General features: G+C 42.9%; 1 protein-coding gene and 1 long non-coding RNA gene across 6 annotated transcripts in view; both read right to left on the bottom strand.

Annotated features, from left to right (window-relative positions):
• Positions 1 to 1,702: 1,702 nt before the first annotated feature.
• LOC102080726 (uncharacterized) lies at positions 1,703 to 10,002 on the bottom strand. Its single transcript, XR_266144.4, has 3 exons — positions 9,697 to 10,002; positions 6,390 to 6,715; positions 1,703 to 5,964 (listed from the first exon to the last, which is right to left on the bottom strand). It is a non-coding gene; the product is annotated as an uncharacterized LOC102080726 (long non-coding RNA).
• A 1,330-nt stretch (positions 10,003 to 11,332) lies between these two features.
• The window catches only part of sox5 (SRY-box transcription factor 5), a 243,844-nt gene continuing 232,119 nt past the window's right edge, over positions 11,333 to 23,057 (bottom strand). For all 5 annotated transcript variants that reach the window (XM_019347112.2, XM_013271284.3, XM_019347108.2 and 2 more), the window contains 5 exons: positions 21,564 to 21,739; positions 18,553 to 18,655; positions 17,868 to 18,041; positions 16,718 to 16,934; positions 11,333 to 15,084 (listed from right to left, as the gene is read on the bottom strand). In XM_019347112.2, the coding sequence (XP_019202657.2) occupies positions 14,787 to 15,084; positions 16,718 to 16,934; positions 17,868 to 18,041; positions 18,553 to 18,655; positions 21,564 to 21,739 (968 nt within the window). In that variant the 3' untranslated portion in view covers positions 11,333 to 14,786. The remainder of the gene's footprint in view (positions 15,085 to 16,717; positions 16,935 to 17,867; positions 18,042 to 18,552; positions 18,656 to 21,563; positions 21,740 to 23,057) is intronic.

The raw sequence follows: 23,057 nt of genomic DNA, 5'->3' as shown, positions 1-23,057 counted from the left end.
CCGCTGACCTCTCCTGCTCTGCCAGCCTTTTGCCGCGGCGGAAAACACTCACAAGTTCATTTCACACCAGCGCGTGGAGAGTTCAGCGGGAGCCGCGGCGCGCCTGAAAACAATGAGCTTTAATGTGTTAAAAATGAGTTGCAAAGTGCTGTTACTCAAAGTTCCACCGACATCTGACCGCCGCATTCAAACAGAAAATGACGCGGGTGACTGTTTTCATGCAACAAGTCATTTCTGGTAATTACAGTTATTTGTGGCAACCATCCCCTACACACCAATTACACCCGTCTGGGGCATTTCAGAGACTGTGCCTATCTGCTTTGGGAGAAAAAAGAAAAGAAAGAAAGAGCGCCGTTTAAAGCAAACAATTGTCACATAAAAAGATAAACACTAAAATAAAAATTTGACTTTTTTTTTCATTTTTTAAAAAAGTCAACTTTTCCTCAACAACACCAAAAACCAGGACGTTAACCTCTGACCTCCTCTGGCTAGAGAGGATTTGTCCACTTCCTGTCTGCTGGTCCGCGTCCAGGTCATTTTCTCCGGGGCCTCTGAGCATGCTCATTGTGACCGCGTTTATTTTTAGAGGAACTTTGATGAAATATGTTTCTTTGGTGTGGAGGGGGGGGGTATTAAAGTTGTTTTTGCAGAGCTGAAGAGATGTCATTTAAACAGAACATAATCCATAAGCTGAATTACAAGCAGAGACGTCCGTTCCCTCCCAACTCTCCCTCCCCCCCCCTCGCCCTCCTCCTCCTCCTCTGTGTGTGTGTGTGTGACACGGCTACATAATGTCTGTCTGTCGCAGTCTGAATGTAGGCTGTAGATCTGGCAACGCACATGTAACGGGCGCACACACACACACACACACAGGCTCACACACGCAGACAGAGCTGTCCTCTTGCTCAGTAATGCTTATTTATTGGAACACTTTAGAGCCGACGTACTTGTGTCTGTAAATTGACAGCTTGGCACAGTGCTGCAGGGAAAGAGCTCGCTGGACCGCTGCTTCATTTCAAGACCGGCTGATTGGCAAGAATGAAAAATAGTTCCACTGTTACTGTACGCCAGTGACATTTTAGTCCAGAAAAAAAAAGAAAGAGAAGCAGATTTAACTCTCACCTTCTAACGAGCCACCATTTGTAAATGTTGCAAAGTTTAAACAGATGGAAGCGCTCGATTTCCAAAGGTAAGTTTTGCGTGAATCATTGAAAGAAGCTTCCTCTTAAAATTAAAAAGCAAATTGTGCTGGATATATGAAGATTTTACACAACACTGAAATGAAATGACAATTTATTTTTATTGTTTGTTTTTTTTAGGCTGTGCTTAATTTCTCTGGATTAATGTAAAAATGATTTCTCTGAAAGATGATACACACCTTTAACTCGAGACATAATATAAACTGATCATTTGGGATATACCGTAAAGCCGTGATGTAAAAACTGATCACTTTTAAACAGATGTATTTATTTATTCAGTCATATTAACGCCCCACTTTAAAATACAGGTCCTTATCAGGCAAACATTCATATCTGATAATTTGGTCCATAATGTCCAAAATGTAAATGAAGTCCTCACTTTATTATCCATGGTCTGCTTATTTTTTAATTTTAGTTTTGTTTATTTTTTTGTAGTTGTTGTTTTTTTGCTCCCCTGCGTGTTTGCCTGAGAATCATTTTGAAGGCCACAGTGCATTTCAGATGTGCTTCACCTGTGGGGGCGTGGGCACATCAGCGCCGTCGCTTTTCGCCCGTGGTGCGGTGGATGAGGTGACGATGGCGCGTTTGACGGAAATCGCTGTTATTTCCAGTCGTGACATAAACAAAAAATATACTCCGGCTGATCAAACTGTTCCTTCTCTTCGGGTCGTCTCCGTAGAGCAGAACGAGCTCCTTGAGCGGGACAAAGCCATGACGGCAAATCAGAAAAAATTTGGTTAAACTTGGTTTTGACCAGTGTCATGTCAGTGACCTCCTGATGTCCATCTTACTGTGGTCATCCACACTTTTATGTATGTGTATAAGCAAAGGACAAATCAAGCAAATTATGCTTTTCCTGTGGTATTTTTACTCACAGTGGAAATGCAGTTCTTTGACATCACAGTTTGTAGTTTCTGGGTAATTACATTTGAAAATTGCCCCCCACCCCCACCCCAGAAAGCTCCACTAATTTGTGTACCTGCAGCAGTATATACACAGATATACACAGACTGTTAAATATATGCTTTACACAGAATCAGGCTACTGATGGCCAGACCTGCTCGTGAATTTAGAGCTCGCTTTCTTTTTATTTTCAGTGAAAAAACTCAGAGATCCACCTGGCAGCTCGCTCACTGCTTTTAGACAGAGAACTTTTGAATCATTACTAACACTATAAAGTCAAAAGTTCAGATACTGTGTGTGTGTGTGTGTGTGTGTGTGTGTGTGTGTGTGGACATGTTGTTGGTGATGCTGATGTTGGTGTTTTAACGCCTGTTTTAAGAGCAGACCTTGATATCGGCGCATAAAGCAGGACGTGTTCTTTATCAGCATTGAGCTTCATTGTTGTCAGCGAGGTTGCTTGAAGGCCTGCAGCCCTCGGCTCTGTGAGCTCTTCCTGAAAAGTGTTTACGGAGCTGTGTTTTGCGGTCGGTGTGGTCTCCCGCTCGTCCCCCAGGCCTCGTAAAAGAGCCTCACCACAGGGCGGCTCAGCCACAGACCGCAATACCAGAAGTCACACATCTGTCGAACAAGCGGCGTGCCGAAGCCTCAGATTTATGTCCGGGGGCCCGACGGGACATGAAGGAAGGGCTGCACACTTCGCTTTGGGTTTGCAGTGTTCTTTGGATCCGAACAGTCATTTTAGCTTTTTGGTGCAATTCACAATGATCAAACGCTTTTGTTGCATGTCTCTTAAAGGTAAAAAAGACTTGGATTCATAGAGACACGGGTCAGGTTGGGTTACACTCGAATTTTCATTTGCTTTTATTGAAATTCCATCTCAATTATCAGAAACACTAAAGTCCCACAGATTCAGTGAGAAAACATTATTAATCTTTCAAACTACTTATTTTTCATCTAAAAGAAGCACAGTTTTGCTTTTTTTATTATTTATTATACTATCTATTATTTTGTAATCACTTTTCTTTTATAAAATAGTTGGAACGAAACCGATGAGGTGAAAATAAATTGCAGTGATTGTGCATAATCGTTGGAATTTCCCATTTGATTAATGCAACCAAAAGCTTTTCATTATCCAGAAAGCATTTCGGTTACATAAAGCATTCATTTGAATTCGTTTAAAGCATTTTCAGAATAGTGTTTCGTATTGTGAACGAGACGGTTTGGAATTTCAATGAATATCAATGCCGTGAACATTTGATTGTCCTGAATCTTTCTCTTTCTCTCACACATACTCACACACGCGCACGCACACGCACACGTGCTGCTAGCCCTGCGATGATGGCTAACGCAAGCCGTTTAAACAATCGTCCCAATCCCCCCTTATCTTCAGGAGTTATGCCTCTAAATCTACTCATAATACACAGCTCACTGAGGGTGTAATCCCCGGGAACATCAGAATAAATCCACGCTATATCCGCTACATGCAGACCAGCAGGCCGAGCCAGGGCCATTATGGAAGGGACGGAGGAAGAGGAGGTGGTGTGTTAGCGAAGGCCGTTAATGGGTTGTCTATGAATACATATTAACACCAAGCCATTAGGACACCTCCATCCAGGAAATCCCTCTGATGATACAACAGCTGTCCAAAGTTGAAACTTTAAACCCGCAATCCCTCCGCTGTCACGTCTCTTCCTGCCTCTCTTTTCCCTCGTTTTACTCTCAACCATACTGTGGCTGGATTGTCCTGGATTTGTCCCAATAGAGAGGAGAAAAAAAGTCTTCCACACAGACCCAGAGGCAGAGAGACGGAGCCAACCACTCATATTTGGGGCCCGATGAGAGAGGATGCAAAACCCAGAGGAGGACAAATAAATGACGACAATCAAGAGGGCACTTGTTTTTTGGGGGGAGGCGAGTTTTCGTGCGACCTCGTTCGACCTTTAGAGGTTAACAGAATAAAACAAACAAAGCTGGCAAAATCAAGTTGATCGCAACTCTGACTCAAAGTCAACTGTCAGGACACATGGCTGTCTGCTGCATGGCTCGTGGCTTCCGTCCTGCCATCTGGAGAACATGAGTTCTGGGGAAATCCTTGTCATATTAGAAAAAAGTCCAGAGGAAGATGAGGAGGAATAAGTGGGCTTTTTAAATCTTGGAGCAAAGTGAAGTGACGGGGCGATCAAATTAAAAATGCAAACTTGAGCATTTTCTCTACCTCTCTCTCTTTCTTCGCTGCCCTCTCCCTGTGTCTCTCCACCCTCCTTTCCCAGGCGTGAGCGAGCAGCCAGCAGAGCCATCTTAGAGTCGGGAGGGGAAAAAAAAAAGGAAAGAAATCGAGGCCCCTGGGCTCTTTGGCTCCTTGGCTGGACGACAGTTTCCTGGCCTGAAGGGGTCAGCGGTGGGCTGTCTGAGAAACTGGCAGCCATTGGGGCTCCAGAGGGGATGTTTTTCAGTAAAAGGGGGGGTGGGGGTGTATCTTGTGGCTGGTTGGCACAGAGCGGACACTGACAGTTTCCAAATAGTGTTGTTCCTGCCAGGGCCCGCTGAGCTCTTACACATTACACCAAACACAGGAAAAGACCAGAGGCACCCGAGGCCTGGTGTTATAAAGCCCCTGACAGACTCCTAAGAAAACGATAGGGTGCCTTATTTATTTAGGGTGCGCACAGCAATGTTTTTATAACTCTCAATTCTCCAAACAATTATACATTGCAACATGGTGTATGGAGAGTAGGTTTCCTGGCAGGAAGAAGCCTTCATGATTGCTCTAATAAGTGTTTTTTAATCATCCTTCATTTTTTTCTTTTTTTTTTTACATGCTATACATTATGGTATTATTGGACTTTACTAACATTTGACAATAAAACATTTTCACAAACTTTTTGGTTGAATCTAAATTTGGTTGCCTTAGGATCAAAACTGCTCGCATTATATTAATTCTATAGTTATTTATATAAGACTGTATATAGAAGATGCACACATCCACCATGACATCACACACTGTCAGTGGACTATTGTTCTGAGGCCTTAAGTTCATGATGATGGCTGAGAGAGGAGAGAGGAGTGCCCCACCACCACCACCACTACAACCACCACAACCACTGGGAGAGAACACTGTTAATTATTATGAGAGCATGGACCAATGGTGGGATGTAACTGAGTACATATATTGGTGAAGTATATGTTTAATGTACTTGTATTTCTTACTTTACTTTCCACCTCTGCGCTCATACATAAATGCATATATTGTTCTCCTTACCGTTTATTAATCCTCATTTATTTACATATAGTAAAAGTATTTAGAAATTTTACTTAAATGAAAGTCATAATCCTTCTGTGCAATCGCACAAACATTAAAGCATCACAAACATTTCTACACTGTATTTATTTCAGATCGATTGTCCTGCTTGTTCCATCTCTACAATCACAGTCTGAAAACATCCTGGAAACACACAGACAAGTCAAATGCTAAGTAGCATACAAATAAAATATCTGAATTTGACTCAATAAAGCTGAAGCATACACATCATGTCTCCAAAAGAAACCAGCAGCACTGGCTCAGGTGAAGCTGTATCGGAACACGCCTGTCAGCCAAACAAGCCACGCCTGCTAACACTGCCTAACTTTAAGCTTCAAGACAATTAAAACAAGTGAGTTACACAGAAGTTCAGCTGCTTTCTATTTGTCACAGATGGCTCAATAAACTAAAAACACCAAAGCCAGGTTTGTTACCAGGCTGTAAACGTGTTTATTAATGCTACACTACACTTTTGGAGCCAGCCTCCAGTGGCCATTAGTGGAACTGCACTGTCGCTTCACGTTTCAGTCCCAAATGTTGCCACCCAAGCTTCCCAGTAAAGGCCTGAGATTGGGACAGTGAGAAGAAGTGAGGAGAGAAACTGGGAATCAGTCATGACAATCATTTGTCATAAACATAACCAATGAAACACTCAGCACTGCAAACATGCTGACAGACAAAGGACGTGACCTCTCGTCGAGTCTGGCACTTTCTATAAACGATTATTTTTACTTTAAGCTACGAACATAAGGAGAGTCGGGTCTGAGCAAAACAGTGAACCTGCGCGGCAGCTCTTCCAGCTCCAGCATGTGACTGTGTGTGTGAAGCAGAGGAAAGTGTAAAGCGTTGCTGCCTTACTGCTTTGCTGATAACGCAGCCAAGCGCTATATGCGAGCAGTACATTTACATAATGAAGCCATAAGTTAAACGATGAGCCGTTTTACCACGGTTTACTGCAGGTCAAGAGCATCGCACTTAATTAATCATACCTGTGGGTGCAGTGTCACCTTCTGGACACATGCTGCACGCTGCACTCCCACACGCTCACCCTCGTTTCAGCATGTGAGAAAGAAAAGAGGGCGTCTTTGATGCAGAGCAACCGGTTCAGTCGTGAAACCATGATGCCAGCATCTGACGTCAGGCAGAGCAGTGAAGAAAGGCCCGCGTGACCTCTGTGTGACCTCTGAGCACGACTGCCTGATGAAACATAGTTACAGCCTGAGTCTGCGCTACCTTGAGAGTGAGAAGGAGTGATTGCCTTCCATCCAGCACTATGTCGAGGATGCTTGGGGGAGAAATGCAGTTGATTTTTTATCTAAAAGAAAAAGAAGAAGAAGAGAAAGTTTCATCCAGCCTGATGTGCACTCTTCCTTTTCCCCCCTGTATGTGAATATTATTAAGTTTAAGTGTACCTAATAATGACTCTATTATTATATGTTTGTCTTTGGGAAACCCAAAGCTGCAAGGCAACCAGTACTTTTCACACAACGTACTTAAATACACAAAGTGATTTATACATACATGAAGTCATGAAAGATAAACGACGTTTGAAGCTCGACTGTGTTGTGATGCTGCAGCTAATAACAAACTCCCTCATGGTCGTCCTGTGATGTTTCCATCCAAGCACGTTTTTTTCTCTTTAATTGCTCTTTGTTCCTTTTACTTTAAATCTTTCTCAGGTGACTTTTCCCCCTTCGGACTGACAAGCTCTTCCATCTCCTCGCATTCATTTCTCCTTTCACGGAACTCTTTTTTTGCTGGCTCCTTTTACTTCCAGCCTCCGTTACATCCCCTCGCCTTTTAATGTCTCCCTTTCAGCCTTTTTTACTTATTTGTTTTACCTTCATCCTCTTTCTTTCTCCCCTCACCGTGTCTTCCTTTTAATCCCCGTGTCTGCTCAGTAAACCCCTCTTTACCCCTCGTCCTCCTCTTATTCCTCTTTACCCTCGGCTTCTCCTTCGTATTTCCATGTCCCCGAGCTGATTCCCCTGTCCCCCCTCACTTACAGCCTGTTGTATTCCCTTTCTCTCTTCTCATCCGTTTATCACTGGCCCTTGTTCTGTTAATCCCCGAGGGTTTTGTTTATTTGTGTTGGAGCTGCTTTTACAGCTTGCGACTGACCCCACCTATTTTCTCACCAGTCATTTGAACAGCAGGGCTGCTTTGCAGCTACTCCACCAATTAACATACCATTAGCATAATATTTGCATGTGTGCATTAGGGTGTTGATGGGAAGAGAAAATAACAGTTTTACAGGGTTTTTTTTTTCATGCCACAAAAAAATATATATATTTCACGGACTGACGTTAAAGCACCCACGGGCTTCTTTATCTCGCTTTGATTCTGCTGCTGCGCGGTGAAAAATCATCCTGTTTTCAAGTTTACTGTGAAAAGTTCTGCTGCTCTCGTGTGATTGGCCCACCTACACGTTAGCATCTGATGGTGATGAGTTCAGTCATTTCTACTTGTCTAATTTGTTATGTCACCATTATGGTTCGATCAACCTGTTACATAAACGTCCATGTTTTTACCTTTTTAGAGTAAAAGATAACAAACAAGAAAAACTTGGTGAAGGTCGGCTGTTTCCTCCGTATGAAATATAAATGAAGACTTGTATATATTTTTTAAATCTTTGCAGGAGGACGACAGGGACGCACGAGGTCAAAGGTGAAGGGTAGAGGCTAAAGAGGAGGGCATAACGGTGCCCATTCAAAGTCTTATGAATGAAAGAAGAAAGGAGCACAAATCATTGAGAAAGACACACAGACGAAAGCTCTGCACAGATGCACGAAAGGAAATAAATACATGTCGATGGAGACGCACCGACGGGGATACAGAGGGCTGAAAGTAGGCCAGCTGCCGGCGGATCGAGCCGGCGAGCGTTTCATGTGAGAGCTGCGGCTGAAGCGGAAGGGCGACGTGTCAGGGGCGTCGAGCCAGTTTTCCCGGCCTCGATTGGGGATCAGCCCCCCGGGCCTCGCTGTTCCCCCGCATGCCACGCCTGTCTCTCACACGCCGCCGCTCTCAGATCTGTCACATTAGGCCCGTCGCTCAAACACCGGCGACGCTTTGTTTTTGTTTGTCTCGCGTCACGCCGATTACTCCGCTCATTGGAGGACTCGACTGAAGGAAGCGGATGAAGTCGCGCTGAGGTCACGCCGGCCATTTACCGCTAATGTCCGCTTGGTCACTGGCCATGTTTTCCAATCAACACCCCCACCACCATCTCACCCCGTTTGTCTCAAGGCTCGTCTCGCATTGACTCACCCCCCTCCTTCCCCAGGAAACAACAGATGCCAGACACAAGTGATTGAACGTAATTTGTCATGTTTGCATGCAAAGACACAAGGACCGAGCGGGGCTGTCATGTGATGATGTGATATGTTCTACATGTGAAATGTCACACATTAATCCGCGTGCAAAGCTCCTCACACTTAAATCACGGAGAATAAAGTGACTGGGTGGCCATCTGCCAAAATATTTTTTTTTCTTTTAAAAATATATTGAATATACCATATGCCTGCACGTCTATATTTTATTTTACATCTCTGCACCATGTGACTTGGTTTTTATGGTTTGAGTGCAAACGCTTTCTGATAAGGGATTATTTTATGGACTCTTAATGCATCAGCCACCTGATATTAATGGCCAGGCGCACAGCCTCTTCTCTTATTTCACTTTTCTCCCCCCCTCTCTTATTTTTTCCCTTTTTTCTTTTACAAAATGAGACATGACTGATGAAATATTTGGGGTAAATGGCAGCTTAAGTACTTGCTGAAATCATTTTTATGATGCTTTCATTTTGGGGGGGTAAATGATGCTGCAGTTTGTGTAGACATTAGTATGTTAGACTGAGGATTAGCTGCTCTGCCAGGATCAAAGATGAAAGAAGAAGGAGGAAAAAACAGACAACTAGACCCGCAATCGTGTAATGATCTGGGTTTTAGTCTAGAATTAATATATAATTGCATTTTTAAAAAGTGTTCGCCTCTAGAATCAATGAGATAACAGTGCATTTTCAAAATAAAGGACCTAGTTTTTCCCCTTTTCTAATTTTTAAAAATAAAATAATAAACTACATTTAAACAGGTTCATTTTAGATTCAAGGTATAGCGACCACAGCGATAATTATTAGCAATTTAGCGGTGTGCTGCTATCCTCCCCAGGTTTATCGATAAAAACTAATAAGAAATAAAACAACATTTTAAATACAATCAAATTCAATTCCAGGCTCACACTGCATCATTTCGAAAGCAATTCCCGCCTTACTCTTTATGTGTGTGTGTGCAGTCCTACCTCCTGCATCGTGCAGTATAAATGGAGTTATATATAATATCTAGAAGGCCTGTTGGCCCTGGCTGCTGTGCTGCACTCAGCTCTCTAGCTGCTCTTGTCTCTGTATAATCCTCCTCCTCATGAATACATTAACGCCGAAGCCTTAAACTCAGCTTAGCTGGCGGCTCAGCGTCACAGCACATCCTATTACCGACTTTAAATCATTAATGTGACATCGTTTTCACTCAATTTCCAAACACCCACGGTTCGAAGAAAAAAAAGCTGTATATTTGAGCCGAGGCGGTGCAGGCAGAGGGCCGTGCTCACAGTCACACCAGGTGCGCGTTCACACACACACAAGTTTTTGTTGTTGTTTTATTTTTTAAGCGATCCACGGACTACTGGGCCTGCGCAAAAACTTTGAGCAAATTAAATCAGAAAAATACAAGCAGGCATTCAAATGTAAATATGTGCTCATTGTAATAGTTTCCCCTCTTTGGTCTGAGCTATTGTGATGGAAATAGCCGCTGGATATAAATGTGGTTTAAGCTGAGCAAACTCCTACAGTACACCTTAGGGTGTGTGTGTGATTTAATCTGAGTATAGCCACTGTTTGCTTCCTCCAGCATCTCACATACTGCTGACAATAAAGAAAAAAAGGGGGGAAAATCTGAATCCCCTCTCTGCTCCTCAACTATTCACACATAAACCTTTTCTCAGATTTTACCTCCAGGCCACCTCTGAAAAATTCACAAAGCCCAGAGGAAAAAAAAAAAAGAAGTCCTTCTCTTAATGTAGGAGTAGTGGATCTTCCCCCATCCTGCCTCTTTATTGCATCAAAAGGGTCTGTGTGTGTGTGTAGTTATGGTAATTACCAAAGCACGTAAAATCATCTCCTTGGAGTGCATTTAACTGTTTTCACGCACGGCGCGTCGAGCCGGGCTGTGGAGGGGGTTTACTGTGGAACATATGGACACAGATGGGGGACAGTGCTTTAATGGGCGCGCTGAGTGGGGTTTTGTGTTTTTTAACCCTTCAGAAGTGGAGGCACGAACATCCCCAACCTTCTTAAGCGAGCATCAATTAAAGATTTCACTTTTGAAACTGGTGACAGCAGCACAGCCAGCACTCTGACAGCCCGGGGAGGCTTATATGGACACTGCGAATATAGGCTACTCTTCTTCTTTTTATGATTAGTGCATGGACACGCGCACACACACACACACACACACACACATTTCATCACTTACACCCCCCCTCCAGCCCGTCTCCCCATGTTCCCTTGTTGTGCTTAATTAGGTTATCAGGTTGCTAGTGGGCCATGATTCTTCTCCACGCCTCCCAGCTGGCCCTCTGATTGGAGGGGCAAGAAGGTGGACTTGGCATAATTAACACGTTGTTATGGAGATGATTGAATCGTTTGGCGACACATGGGCTCACATTAAGCCACTTTAGAAAGAGGACTGAAGAAACGTCCACACTCCCAGCACTACTACTTTAAAAAGTTGTCTGTCTGCTCGTGTGTTTATGCTGTGGTGTGTTCACTGCACTATACCTTAAAAACAGAGGGGGGAAAGTGGTAGTGTACATTTGTATGTTGGTGTTGGGAACTGTAAAGCCATGGTGTGAATGTGTGGAGGAAAAGAAGTGACCAGGACCAGCACAAGTTTTTTTTACTGAACACATTGCTGTCTTTATTAGAGCCTTGTCTGGCAGTAATACTGAAAAAAAGTGAACTTAGAACAGATGGTGGTGGCAGCCCACGGCTTTTTTTCCCCTGTTTTTCTTTATTTCTTTGATATTTTTCTTCTTTTTTTGTGCGAGCGCTGTGACTCTTGCTTTTTCTGTGGCATGGATAACATCAATAAAAGAGACAGTAGGGAGAGGAAGAAAAAAAAGAAATATACAACTTATATTACACTGTGTTATGAACAAAATATAAATCTATAACTCTATGTTATATTTACATAATTATCTTTCTTGAATTTTCAAGTCGAGATGGTAAGATATTTTTTTGTTTACTAGTAATAATTCTTACTTTGTTTTGAGCTCCACTCATGACTTTGATTGTCTTAAATAATATCATCATCATCATTTTCATTGTCTTGATATGGGGACGGACCTTGCCAGCAGGGATGACTGATCTCTTAATGCCCCACCCAAACACCCACCATCCTGATACTGTTTAAAAAAATGGACTTATTCATTTAGTCCCCTCTTTCCAGCATGGGGTTCAACAAAGGTGTGATAACAGGGGTGACTATACAGCGAAATTAAGACCCAGAAGCTTGTTATGTGGCATGTAGGAAACATCTATAAGCGAGAATGTGACATATAACAGCACACCTGAAGAGCAGTCATGGCTCCTGTAGCATCGTGTGGAGCTCAAACAAAGCAAAGGGCTCCTGATGAAGATACTGCAGACCCACACGCGCACACAGTGGAACAGCCTTGGTGGATCGCAGTAAACACTGCTTTCTCATGATTAAAAAAAAGTCACTGCTATCACAAAAAACAAAAACAACAACAACAACAAAAAAAAAACGTCTATATACAGGATTTTTTTTTTCAAGAAACAAAAAGGACAGCATAGGATTTGTTTGGTTGTCATGATAATCTCTTCATTTGAAATGTGCCTGTATGTGGTGTATCTGCACATTTGGGATGTACTGATATATCGGTTGAATATACTATCAGCCAATACTGACCTCCGTTGACAGATATTGGCAAATAGGTTTTATTTGGATTAATTCTTTAAAATATCCAATAAAAGACTCTAAAACTGGTGTATTTCTTTAAAAAGAATTTCATTGCTTCACTGGTAAAAAAGGGGTGTTAAATCCCCCCCCCCAAAAAAAATACATATATATATAAATGGCCGATATATCGGCCTAATATCGTTAATGGCTGATATTCAATCCTGCTGATTTCAGGATATTAACAAGACATCCTTTATTCTGAATGTTCAAAAAATGTGTGATGAAAATCTGCAAGACTTTCAAATAGGTCAGTATATTTTTGTACAGAAGAAAGACACTGAAAAAATATTGGTATTGGCTGTCAGCTACATTATAAACATCAGTGTTGGTATCGGCCCAGAATTTCATCGGTGCATCCTCCAGTGCGTGCATGCGCGTGTGTGTGTGTGTGTGTGTGTGTGTGTGTGTGGATCCATGCCAAAGATGTTCCACTGTGTCGCAGTGAGGCAGCCAAACTAGTAAACGGGGACGGGTCTCTGTTCACAGAAAAAGTGACAAACCAAAAACATGTAAAAATTTAAAAAAAAGAAGAAGAGGAAATTCACATTATACATTATGATAATCATTACAAATAAAATTATAATAACAATATAAAATCATGTTCTTCTTCTCTGACTGCACAGAGTCTGAGTGCTTCTTAGAAATGGGTTCGGACATGATAAAAAGGGTTACGTCTTCAGTTCGGACGAAGGCTGGCGTCCATGTCTGTCAGTCCAGCTCACCCGCCCGCAGAGGATTAATAGGAGGGGATCAAAAATAAAATAACATAAAATAAAATAGCAAAACAAAGCAAGGTAAAATGACAACTTTTTGTTTAGATCTAAATACCTACCAGCTAAATAGAATAATGCTTCATTGACTGTTTCATATGGTCATAAAAACCCAATAAAGAGGAGAAAAATAAATTATACTGTACATAACTTACTAAACTTAGGAAACGTTGACCATCCTTATAATTATTGTTAATAATATTATTAGACTAGAGGCAGTTTGAAGAGAAATAATAAAATACAGTATTCAAATACAAACAGAAACACTGACTGGCTGACTTCACCTCAGCTCCGCCCACTGCAATACAGCAGGACAACATTGATTGGAGGGTGGGGGGTTAGGAAAACACTGGACAGAACACAGTGTGTGTGTGTGTGTGTGTTACAGGAAATAACAGCAGCAGCATTAGTTGCCTGTCTTTCTGCAGTATTATTAGTTTTCGTTTTGCGAGCGCGTGTGCAAACGTCCAATGGTGGAGCACACACACTGACACACACTCGCACTGTTGGGATGTTTCGAGCGAAGTCGCACTGATGTGTGGGGTTTTTTTGCCCTGGACGAGATCGAGATAGAGGGATGGAGCGAGAAGAAAACCGGTGGATTGTCTCGCAACACAGTGCTTTTGTTTCTGCTCCGTGACGCCAGAGAGACTTCCCTTTGCTGCAACCCGCCCCTCCCCACCCACCGAAAATCCACTCAAAGTGGGACAGTCCACTTTGTGCTGGTCAGTCCCGGCTGGACCGTCCCATTTGATTCCGTGCGATGCAAGGAGGGGAGGGGGGGTAAGCGGGCGGTCACAAAAAAACACAAAGGGGGAGAAAAATTGTGGGGGGGGGGTTGCTGACAGCACACTGCGAGGTTGAAGAAAAGATATCTTTTTGTTAAAAATAAATGTCTCATGTCTTTCAGGTGCTTTACAACAAAAGGGGAAAAAAGAAAAGTCTCTTTTTTCTATTATTATTCAAACTTGTAGCACAAAAACAACAAATCACATTCACAAGCCACTTATTGGCACCGTGTACCTGAGTGAGAATATTATAGAACCAAAGAACAAAAAAAGCTGTTTTCTTTTTAAAAATGTCTCTTGATAATAAACAGGTCCGCCATCTTAAAGTGTCATGTTAGCCTTTGACAGGTCCTCTGTTTTTCAGTTTTTCTTCAACAAACGGGACTAAAAGGTTGCTTTCTGAGAGCCATGTTGCTTTCTCTTCACTCGTGGCATTACACTCTAACACCTGCAGTACTATGTGGGTATTCCTCAGCGAGCTTCAGAACTGCCTTGGTCGTCTCTTCCTCCAGTCAGTGTGTAACAGTCAGTGTGAGTGACAGGTCCTGTGCTTCAGTTGATTGATCAGAAGATGCTGGTATCAGGACTCCAGGGGGAGAGGAAGGGGAGGGGAGTGGATCTGGCTCTGTTAAGAGAGTCCATGTTAGTTGGGGGGGAGGGGGCGGTGAAATTGGTTCCAAAGCGATTGGCAAAAGCGAAAGGTTTCTTCCTGATTGGTGGGGATTTTGTGAGATTAACCAGCGGTGATTGGCTTACAAAAAAAAAAAAAGAAAGCAGGCGGTGCTGATGCCGTCCTATTGGGTGATATGATTCTCGTTATCGCTGGCATAGTCGCCATCTTCGTCCTCGTAGTCGAAGTCGTCGTACACGTCGCCGTTGCTGTCGTCTAGCCGGAGCTCCTCCTCCTTGATTCGCGGCTCCTCCCCCTTGAGGCCGGGCATGCTGGGGTTCTGGTGGTGGTTGGCGTTGGGCTCAGGGCTGCTGGACATGCTTGAGTGCTCTGAGGGCATCTGGGGTGAGGGCATCCCCGCCATGGATAGGGCACCTGGGTAAACGACGCCTGCAGAGGACAAGGGCAGCTGACCCTGCTGCCTGCACACACAGAGGAAGGAGGCTGTCAGCACATGACAGGCAGCGCTCACACTTTTGAAATCACATAAATGTTGAGATCCCTCCCTGAACAGTGACTCTCTCTCTTTGAACCATTAAGAAAATTATTACACATACGGGGTAAAACTAAATCCCTTTCATATCTATGTGGTAAATATAAACCTACAGCCTGCGTGCTGTTAGCTTAGCTTCTCATTAAAACTGGAATTGAGAGAAAACTGACAGTTTGACAGTTTCAGTCTTTTCTGCTCAAGCACCAACAGTGATTCTTAAAGCGTCACGTCTGAAATCTCTGACATTTACAGTCAGTGTGTTTATAAACTGGGTGCGTGTTCTCAGTTAAACACTCAGAAACAGCTCTTACTTTCTGAACACAATATTGCGCTTGATGTGGATGAAACCTCATGGCCTGACCCACACAGAACGCACGATTTATCCTGATGTGTTTTTGGAACAAACGTTTTTTTCTTTTTTACAGAAAAGAAAAAAGAACTTAACCACATTCAATCTGTAATGTTTGGACTATACATCCATACTTTACACATCTGGATACCTGTGTGCCCACATAAGTATATGACCAAACGTTAAAGCAAACGGCTTCGCCATGTACACAAAACAGGCACATTTGTAATTTTTACTCTACACTGTTTATAGTTAAAGCCAAGCCTGTTTATTCAAATGATGGTTTGTTTCATGCAGAAAGACAAAACTGATTTATTTCAGTCATAAGATTTTAGTTTTTGGAACAATGGTTTGATTTAGCGAGAGAGTTTTTGTTTTTTTGTTGTTGTTTTTTGTTTCTACAACTTTTAGTTTCAAATACAGGATCTAAGCATATATTAATTTTATATGTTATTAATTTTAATAAAACTGTAAAGGGACAAACAAAATCTTCCTATGGGCAACCATAAGGTTCAATTCTAAGTGGATAAAACCTTATAAAGCATATAAAACTGTAGCTGTTGCTTCTCTTGAACAATTTTTTAGGAAAATGAAAAAAATTAAAAAAAATCACATAAAAGATAATATCCAAAAAAAAAACCATCCAAACAAAATTGTGCATTTTGTGCTTATTATCTCATAACACTCACTGCGACCCCTTGTGAGAAAAGTACGCCTGCATCCTTGAGTTTAATTTTTGATATTATTATTATTGTTATTTAAAAGAATTGTATTTAAAAACTCTCAAAATAGGAAATTTAAATCACACTAAAGGAGAACACCTCCTGCTTTTGTTTATAACTAATTCAGCATCTTGTTGTCACGCCTGTTCTGACACAAAATTCAATTTGTTAAAGTGAGGGGCGGGCCTCGCTGCAGGTAGGCTGCAAACAACAAAAGGAAATTATGCAATTATGCGCTGACTTGCTTTCTGTAAATTTCTGCTGCGATCCTTTTTTGTTAGTAATTCATTAAAAAATACAAAATTGATTGATTGTTTTTTTAGGCATTTGACGTGACAGGAAAACAAAGAAAAAAAAAAAACCAGTAAGTCATTTAAAATATGAAGTACAAAGTCAAACAGATGCCCCAAAAAAGTAATTGTTAATTCCAGTTTTCTTACCAAAAAAACCCCCCAACCAAACAAACAAACAAAAAAAGCCAACCCACTCACCCCACACTGAAGTACTGTCTCATTTCCTGCCTGCGGGACCTCATGATGGCCTTGTACTCGCCGATGCGCAGCTTCTTGCCGTCCACCAGGCAGGTGCGTTTGGGCCGTGGCTTGTACTTGTAGTCGGGGTATTTTTCCAGGTGCTGCTTGCTGAGCCGAGCCTGCTCCTCGTAGTACGGCTGCTTCTCCAGGTTGGTCATGGCTTTCCAGCGTGAGCCTGCACACACAGAGCATGTACTGTTAGGGATGGCTGCGTGTCTTTGGAAAAAATAAAATGAAAAAAGGCGGATGGGGGGTTTCCAAAGAGAGCTTTTGTCTAAGGGAGTAAAACTGTGAAATGTGATCAAAGAGCAAGACGACAAATAACAGCACAGAGATGAACGATAATGAAACGCTGGCATCGATGTCGCTGCACTGTGAGCGCCGCTGAGATAATGTTGGACGTTTCACCCGGAAAGAGAACGCATAGAGCGCTAAAGGAGGTTAATGAGGGGAGCAGCGGGGACGACAGGTACTCATCTCAGCTAATGAGGACTTCACTTAACCTGCTGTCATCTCTCAGCTCAGTTTCTACTTGTAGCATCAGCGCCCTGCATGTGTGTGTGGGTGTAATCTTGAGCATGTCTTCCCCCTGTGTGTTTCATATCTGGTCTGAATTTGCACTTGACTACTGTATGTTTAATGGTTAAAAGCTGTCAGCGCTTGGCTGTTCGCTCTCTCGGTCTTTCTCTCTCTGTGTTCTGCGATCTGTTAGCAATCGAGAGAGAGAGGGAGGGAGAGGGAGAGAGAGGAGGCTTATTAAAACCAGATTTCCCTGTGTTATAAAACGCTTAGGAGCTCTTTAAAATGTCAGGGCCGATCCCGGCGGTCTGGGGGAAATGTCAGGCGGCCTCGCGCTGCTTGTTTAATGCATAATGAATTATATCATCATTTGTCGAAGCTGTGCTCTCCCTAACCGTTCATTAACAGCGCTTACACAATGCCACTGCTTGTAAGGAAATCACAATTAGTGTGTGTGTGAGAGTGTTTGTTTAAGAAAATGGAAAATACAACTCACACCGGTCTTCCTTCTCTAGGGTTATTCACATGAAAGGGTGGAGCAAAGCCACTTGTCATTCACACCATGCGAGTGTAGGTGTGTGATTTTTACCAAGGATCTTGCTGATGTTGGAGTTGTGCATGTCGGGGAAGGCCTGGAGGATCTTTCGCCTCTCGTCCTTGGCCCAGACCATGAAGGCGTTCATCGGCCTTTTGATGTGTGGCTCGCTGCTGCTACGACCCCGAGACTCTCGGAATATCCTGGAGTCCGACACGCTGGGAGAGCCTGGGGAAGGGAGAACCCAGAAACCCAGGGGGTCAAACATTAAGCTAAATAAATATCACAAAAAAATGTTTTTCTCATATTATAAAAAAGCCTGCCTGACTCACTGATCACAAGTTTGGGAGGACAGCGACTACAGAGTATTACTCTGTATGCTCAAGTTCATAGAAAGCTAACGGTTATTTTCTCTTTTATTCAGGAAAAAACCAAAAAACTTAATTATGAAAATTGTTGACATCATTAAAAGTCTTTCAAATCTTCATTACTCTATCGCGGAACAATCAGTGAGCGAAATATCGTGGTGAAACAACAGATAAACAGCAAATTGGTAAATATGACCTCATTTGCAGGCAGGCTGATATCAGTTAATATAAATATTTGGCAGATATACGGTACCAGCCCTGGAAGACTTTCATCTTCTTGTCATCTTTCATCAACACTCACAGCCTTTTTCTCAGTTTAGTGACTCCATGAATAAACTGTGCATGCCGTGTGTGCGTGTGTGTTTCCCTACCGTCAGAGTCTCCACTCATGGTGAAGTCCAGCATGGCGTGGCTGAACTTGTTCTCGGCCTGCTGCTTCAGCTGTTGACTCAGACTCTCCAAGGCAGCTTTGTCCTAAACAACACAAACAGTTCACAGTTGCGGTCGGTCAGTGACTGAGTCAGGGAATATGTGAATGAATGAAACCACAAACCTGCAGTGATGCTGAACAATTTCCTTTTGCACCCACAACAAGTCATTCTTGTGACTGACTCTCTGTCTCTGATTTCATAACTATGAAAAGCAACGACTGTCTAATGTTTAAATGTGTCACAGTTTCAGTGACCGGAGAAGCCGACTCTCTGTCGAGAGATGAGAAATTCAGCAATATTCCTCATACTCTCCTTTGATCTGAAACAAATCTGTTTATTTATCGTTTTTCTATCAATACAGAGGCTGCAGACAAATGACGGTTGTAATTTAAGTAGAAAGGCAGTTTGTGTTTTGGTTCATTTCGGTGTCAGTTTGTGGAAGCATCAAATTGTTTGAGTGCGTTACGCCCGCATGCTTGAACACACATCTGTGTGTATGTTTGCATGTGCAAGAATGTTGATTACATTTACTCCTATCTGGATGTTTACCGCTTTGTGTGTACACTGCATATTCTGTGTGTACAATGGATTGTGCGAGTGTGTGTGTGCGTGTGTGTGGCGACTCCTGGCAGCCACCTGCGAGAGTGGAGTGCTGCGGCTTGCCTCTCTCTTGCAGAGGCCCCCAAGGGTCGACGCATTAGAGAGAGAGAGAACGAGAGAGTGCAGCACAGACGAGAGCGAGGCCACGCCGCACGGCCCCCTGGGTATTTATTACAACCAATAAAAGGCTGATTTACTGAGCATTTACATGCTTAATGCAAGCAGCCGGCACACTCTGCGCTAGAACTTGACTGCAGACGAGCACACACGCTCGCACACACGTACACAGAAGCGCACCAGCACGAGCGTTTTACAGTTTAATTATACGATTAGGAGCGCTACCCAAAACACTGTCGTCTTCTAAAACAACCTTCCAAAAAGTGTCCCTCTCCATTTACATGTGACCCTGACGAGCTGGCTGGCTAGATGGAGGGAGGGCAGAATGATAATGAAATGCATTTTCTCTGTTTTTAGTCCAATAGAGTTTAATTGTTAGTGATAATTTCCTCCCCAGATTGGAATAAATACTGCTAAAAAGACAGGAAGGGAAGCGGGAGAATAAAAGCCAGAGGCGCGCAGCAAAACATGTTTTCGCAAGCCGTTTAAAAAGTATTTTATTTGGAATTTTGTATGTTTTTATAAACGCTCAATAACCTGCCAATGGGTTGGAATTATCCAGCCATTCTGCATGCAAATCAGAAGTATTTAAAGAATCTTCCCCATGTTGGACAAATGAAAGCCTCATTCAAACTTACACAAAAAAATAAGAGAGCACAAAGTGTGCTTCTCACTTTTAGATCGTAAGATTAAATGTGCTGTTTCGAATGGTTTTATGCCGTGTGTGTGTGTGTGTGTGAGAGAGGCAGAGATGGAGATGAACAGGGAGACAGAGTGGATGACAGCCTAGTCTGACATTAAGCCCCAGTATAGTACATGAGAAAAGTGTATTGAATGGCTGACACTGGAGCCAAGACACAAAGTAGCGACAAAACTAATCCTGTGTGTGTGTCATGGATGACACTGTTGTATGTGAACGACGGGAGCTCGCCTGTTTCGCACAAAGCCAAAGGGAACAGGAGTCAAGGTGAGCGTGTGAGGATGCAAACGAGTTGTGATTTACAAAAAAATATTCCCAGTGCTGAAACTAAAAATGCTTTATAGTAACAGGATTGCATGTCAAAAAAATGAAATCTAAAACATATATATTCAGAATTTCTTTTTAGTAATATGATATTCAACAATTCTCCTGTTTCTATTAATAAGTAATTATTATATGATTCCGCAGTACAACTGATATCACAAAATTAACCCCAATAATAACAGGAACTTGAACTGATCTAACGAGACATGACAAATGTCAGTTTTTAGCACCTAAATGTCTCCACGTAAGGAACAAACTGTAAAATATCTTCCCTTACCCGCTGGTATAATTATCATATTTCCAGTTCCCACTGGTTATAGTCATGTGAAATGCAGTATGTTACTATCTGTGTACAATGCAGAGATCAGTGTGGGTTAGACACTTTGAAATGTGTCACATCAAAGTAAAAAAAAAAAAAATGCAAAAGAAAGAGAGGGATAGAGCTGTTGAATGTCAGCAGTGCAGATGCTTCCAGCACGCTGTTACCCTGCATGTGTGCACGTGTGTGTGTGTGTGTGTTTGTGCGTGTGTGCACACCAGCTGACTCCCAATGTGTTTAACAAATAACCACAATTTGGCCACGCTGCCGAGGAGCCGGCGCCGTCATTTCACATTACCGTCTCCTTGACGCTCTGCTCTGCCACACACACACACACTCACTCACACACAGCCCTGCAGTGCGCCTTACAGACACACTCATTACCTCTGAGATGCCTCTGGTTTTACCTTATCTGGCCCTGTTTAGCTTCAACACATTTCAGCGAGAGCATTGTACACCGATTTACCTCCTACATAGTGCAGCGAGGATGGCATATGGCAAGACAAATTATTACACGCTGACAATGAGACGGTACAGCTTGTGATGACTTTGGAGAGTCGGGTGGATTTACAGTATGTGTTCAGTCCCAACAATTCAGATTTTTGGTTTTTTTTCCTGGTTTAAAAATTGTATTTATTTGTAAGAATCCCCCATACACTTAACTTAACTGAACACTTTGCCATAGAAATAAGGTCACAATTAGTCTTTTCATGTAATATATAACATCATTTCCACTCCATTTTCTGTTACAGTGTAATCAGTCGACTACGAACTTTGATTTAGTGTGACAAAAAAACCATTAACAAAATGCAGAAGTAAAATAAACCTTTGATCAGCTGTCACACTCGCCTGTCACGTCCTGTTACGTAGATGCAGTTTAATGTGCTTTACCTTGTCTGAGCGGCCGTTGTTGAGGCTGAGGTTGCTGACGGCTGCCACCTTGGCATCCAGCACCTGCTGCTCTCTCTTCAGCTGCTCCTTCATCTGCCGAGCCTCGGCGAAGGCCTTGGTCACCGCCTCGTGGTCGTTCAGGTAGGCTGTCGAAGACAGCGACGACAACAAGTCTGCTGAGGCGCAAAGACGGCAAGAGACGGAGACACACGCACACAAACACACACACAGAGGACAATCAATTAATGTGGATAATCATTAGTGAGTGAATATGTAGGTGGGACTCATGTTGAGCATCTTCATTTCCTTTATTTCCTTTACAAGAAAAACACTGAATAGCATTTTGCTTTAACAGTTGAGCTCGGACGGGAAAATTAATATGTCTTGAGCGTGTGCTTGTTTATTTTTAGGGACCTGGCAGGAGGTTTTTCATGCAGAATAAATCTTCTTCTGAACCGTGAGGTAAAGACATTAACATACACTTGATGAGGGGACTTTGCCAGAGCATCTGTGTATGCCTCTCTCTGTGTGTAGACTCGCACACTCACACAAACTGACCATTTGACTGTTGAGCTGTGGATGTGAGTCAGAGAGCGCCCCTAGGTAGCCTTGTTGCAAGCTGCCCACCACCTCCCACCTGCCATCAGCCTTAAACACACACACACAAACACACAGCCACTCTAAACCACTCAATATCCTTTAAACGACATTAAAACACACTTTCGCACATCTGACGGCTGTGACTCTTTTCATCTGAGCCCTCACAGTCCTGCTTTGAAGAGAGGTGGCCACACTCTTATTACAGCTAAAAAGTCCTGCTAATTTTCCCAGTTGTGAACATCTGCTCTGCAAAGATCAGATCTCCCCACTCCTTCTCACTGCCTATTACTCGTATTATTTCTGCAGCTTAGCCTCTGATGAGGCATCTGCTCTGTGTGCACCGCTATCGCCTCTCCCTATCAGTCGGGTTAGTTCTTAACAAAGAGCCCCGGCTGGCTTATGAGGCCTTTATCTGCGCTAATCCGCACCGCTAATGCCATCTCAGGCCAGATTACCAGCTTCAGATTGGTAATGACAGAGCTGTGAACTCTTTCAGAAGTCATAACCGGAAAATCTGGATGTGAAAAAAAAAAGAAAGAAAAGAAAAGAGAAAAAAAGGGTAAGGGGCAGCAGGGTTGGGAGGGGATGGAATAGGAAGAAGACAGAAGGTGATGGAATTGGGTGGCGGTCAATTTTAATCTGGAGTCAAAATTTTTTTTCGTGCCTACAATCGTGTTCATCGCCTAAACTGACTGCAATGCCAGACATCCAGACAAGTAGATGTGACCCAGATAGAGGGGTGGGGTTGGAGGGGGGTCTTGCTCCCTTGCTCAACTTTTTTCTGAAATCTCTGCAGACAAGTGTGATACATTTTAGATCACACACACACACACACACACACAAAAACCTCATGCAAGAGGTCGGGGGAGCTGCAGCGCTTTATGACAGTGACAG

Source organism: Oreochromis niloticus, linkage group LG17, assembly GCF_001858045.2.
Source record: "Oreochromis niloticus isolate F11D_XX linkage group LG17, O_niloticus_UMD_NMBU, whole genome shotgun sequence".
Classification (NCBI taxonomy): domain Eukaryota; kingdom Metazoa; phylum Chordata; class Actinopteri; order Cichliformes; family Cichlidae; genus Oreochromis; species Oreochromis niloticus.
This window is presented reverse-complemented; position numbering and strand designations above follow the sequence as displayed.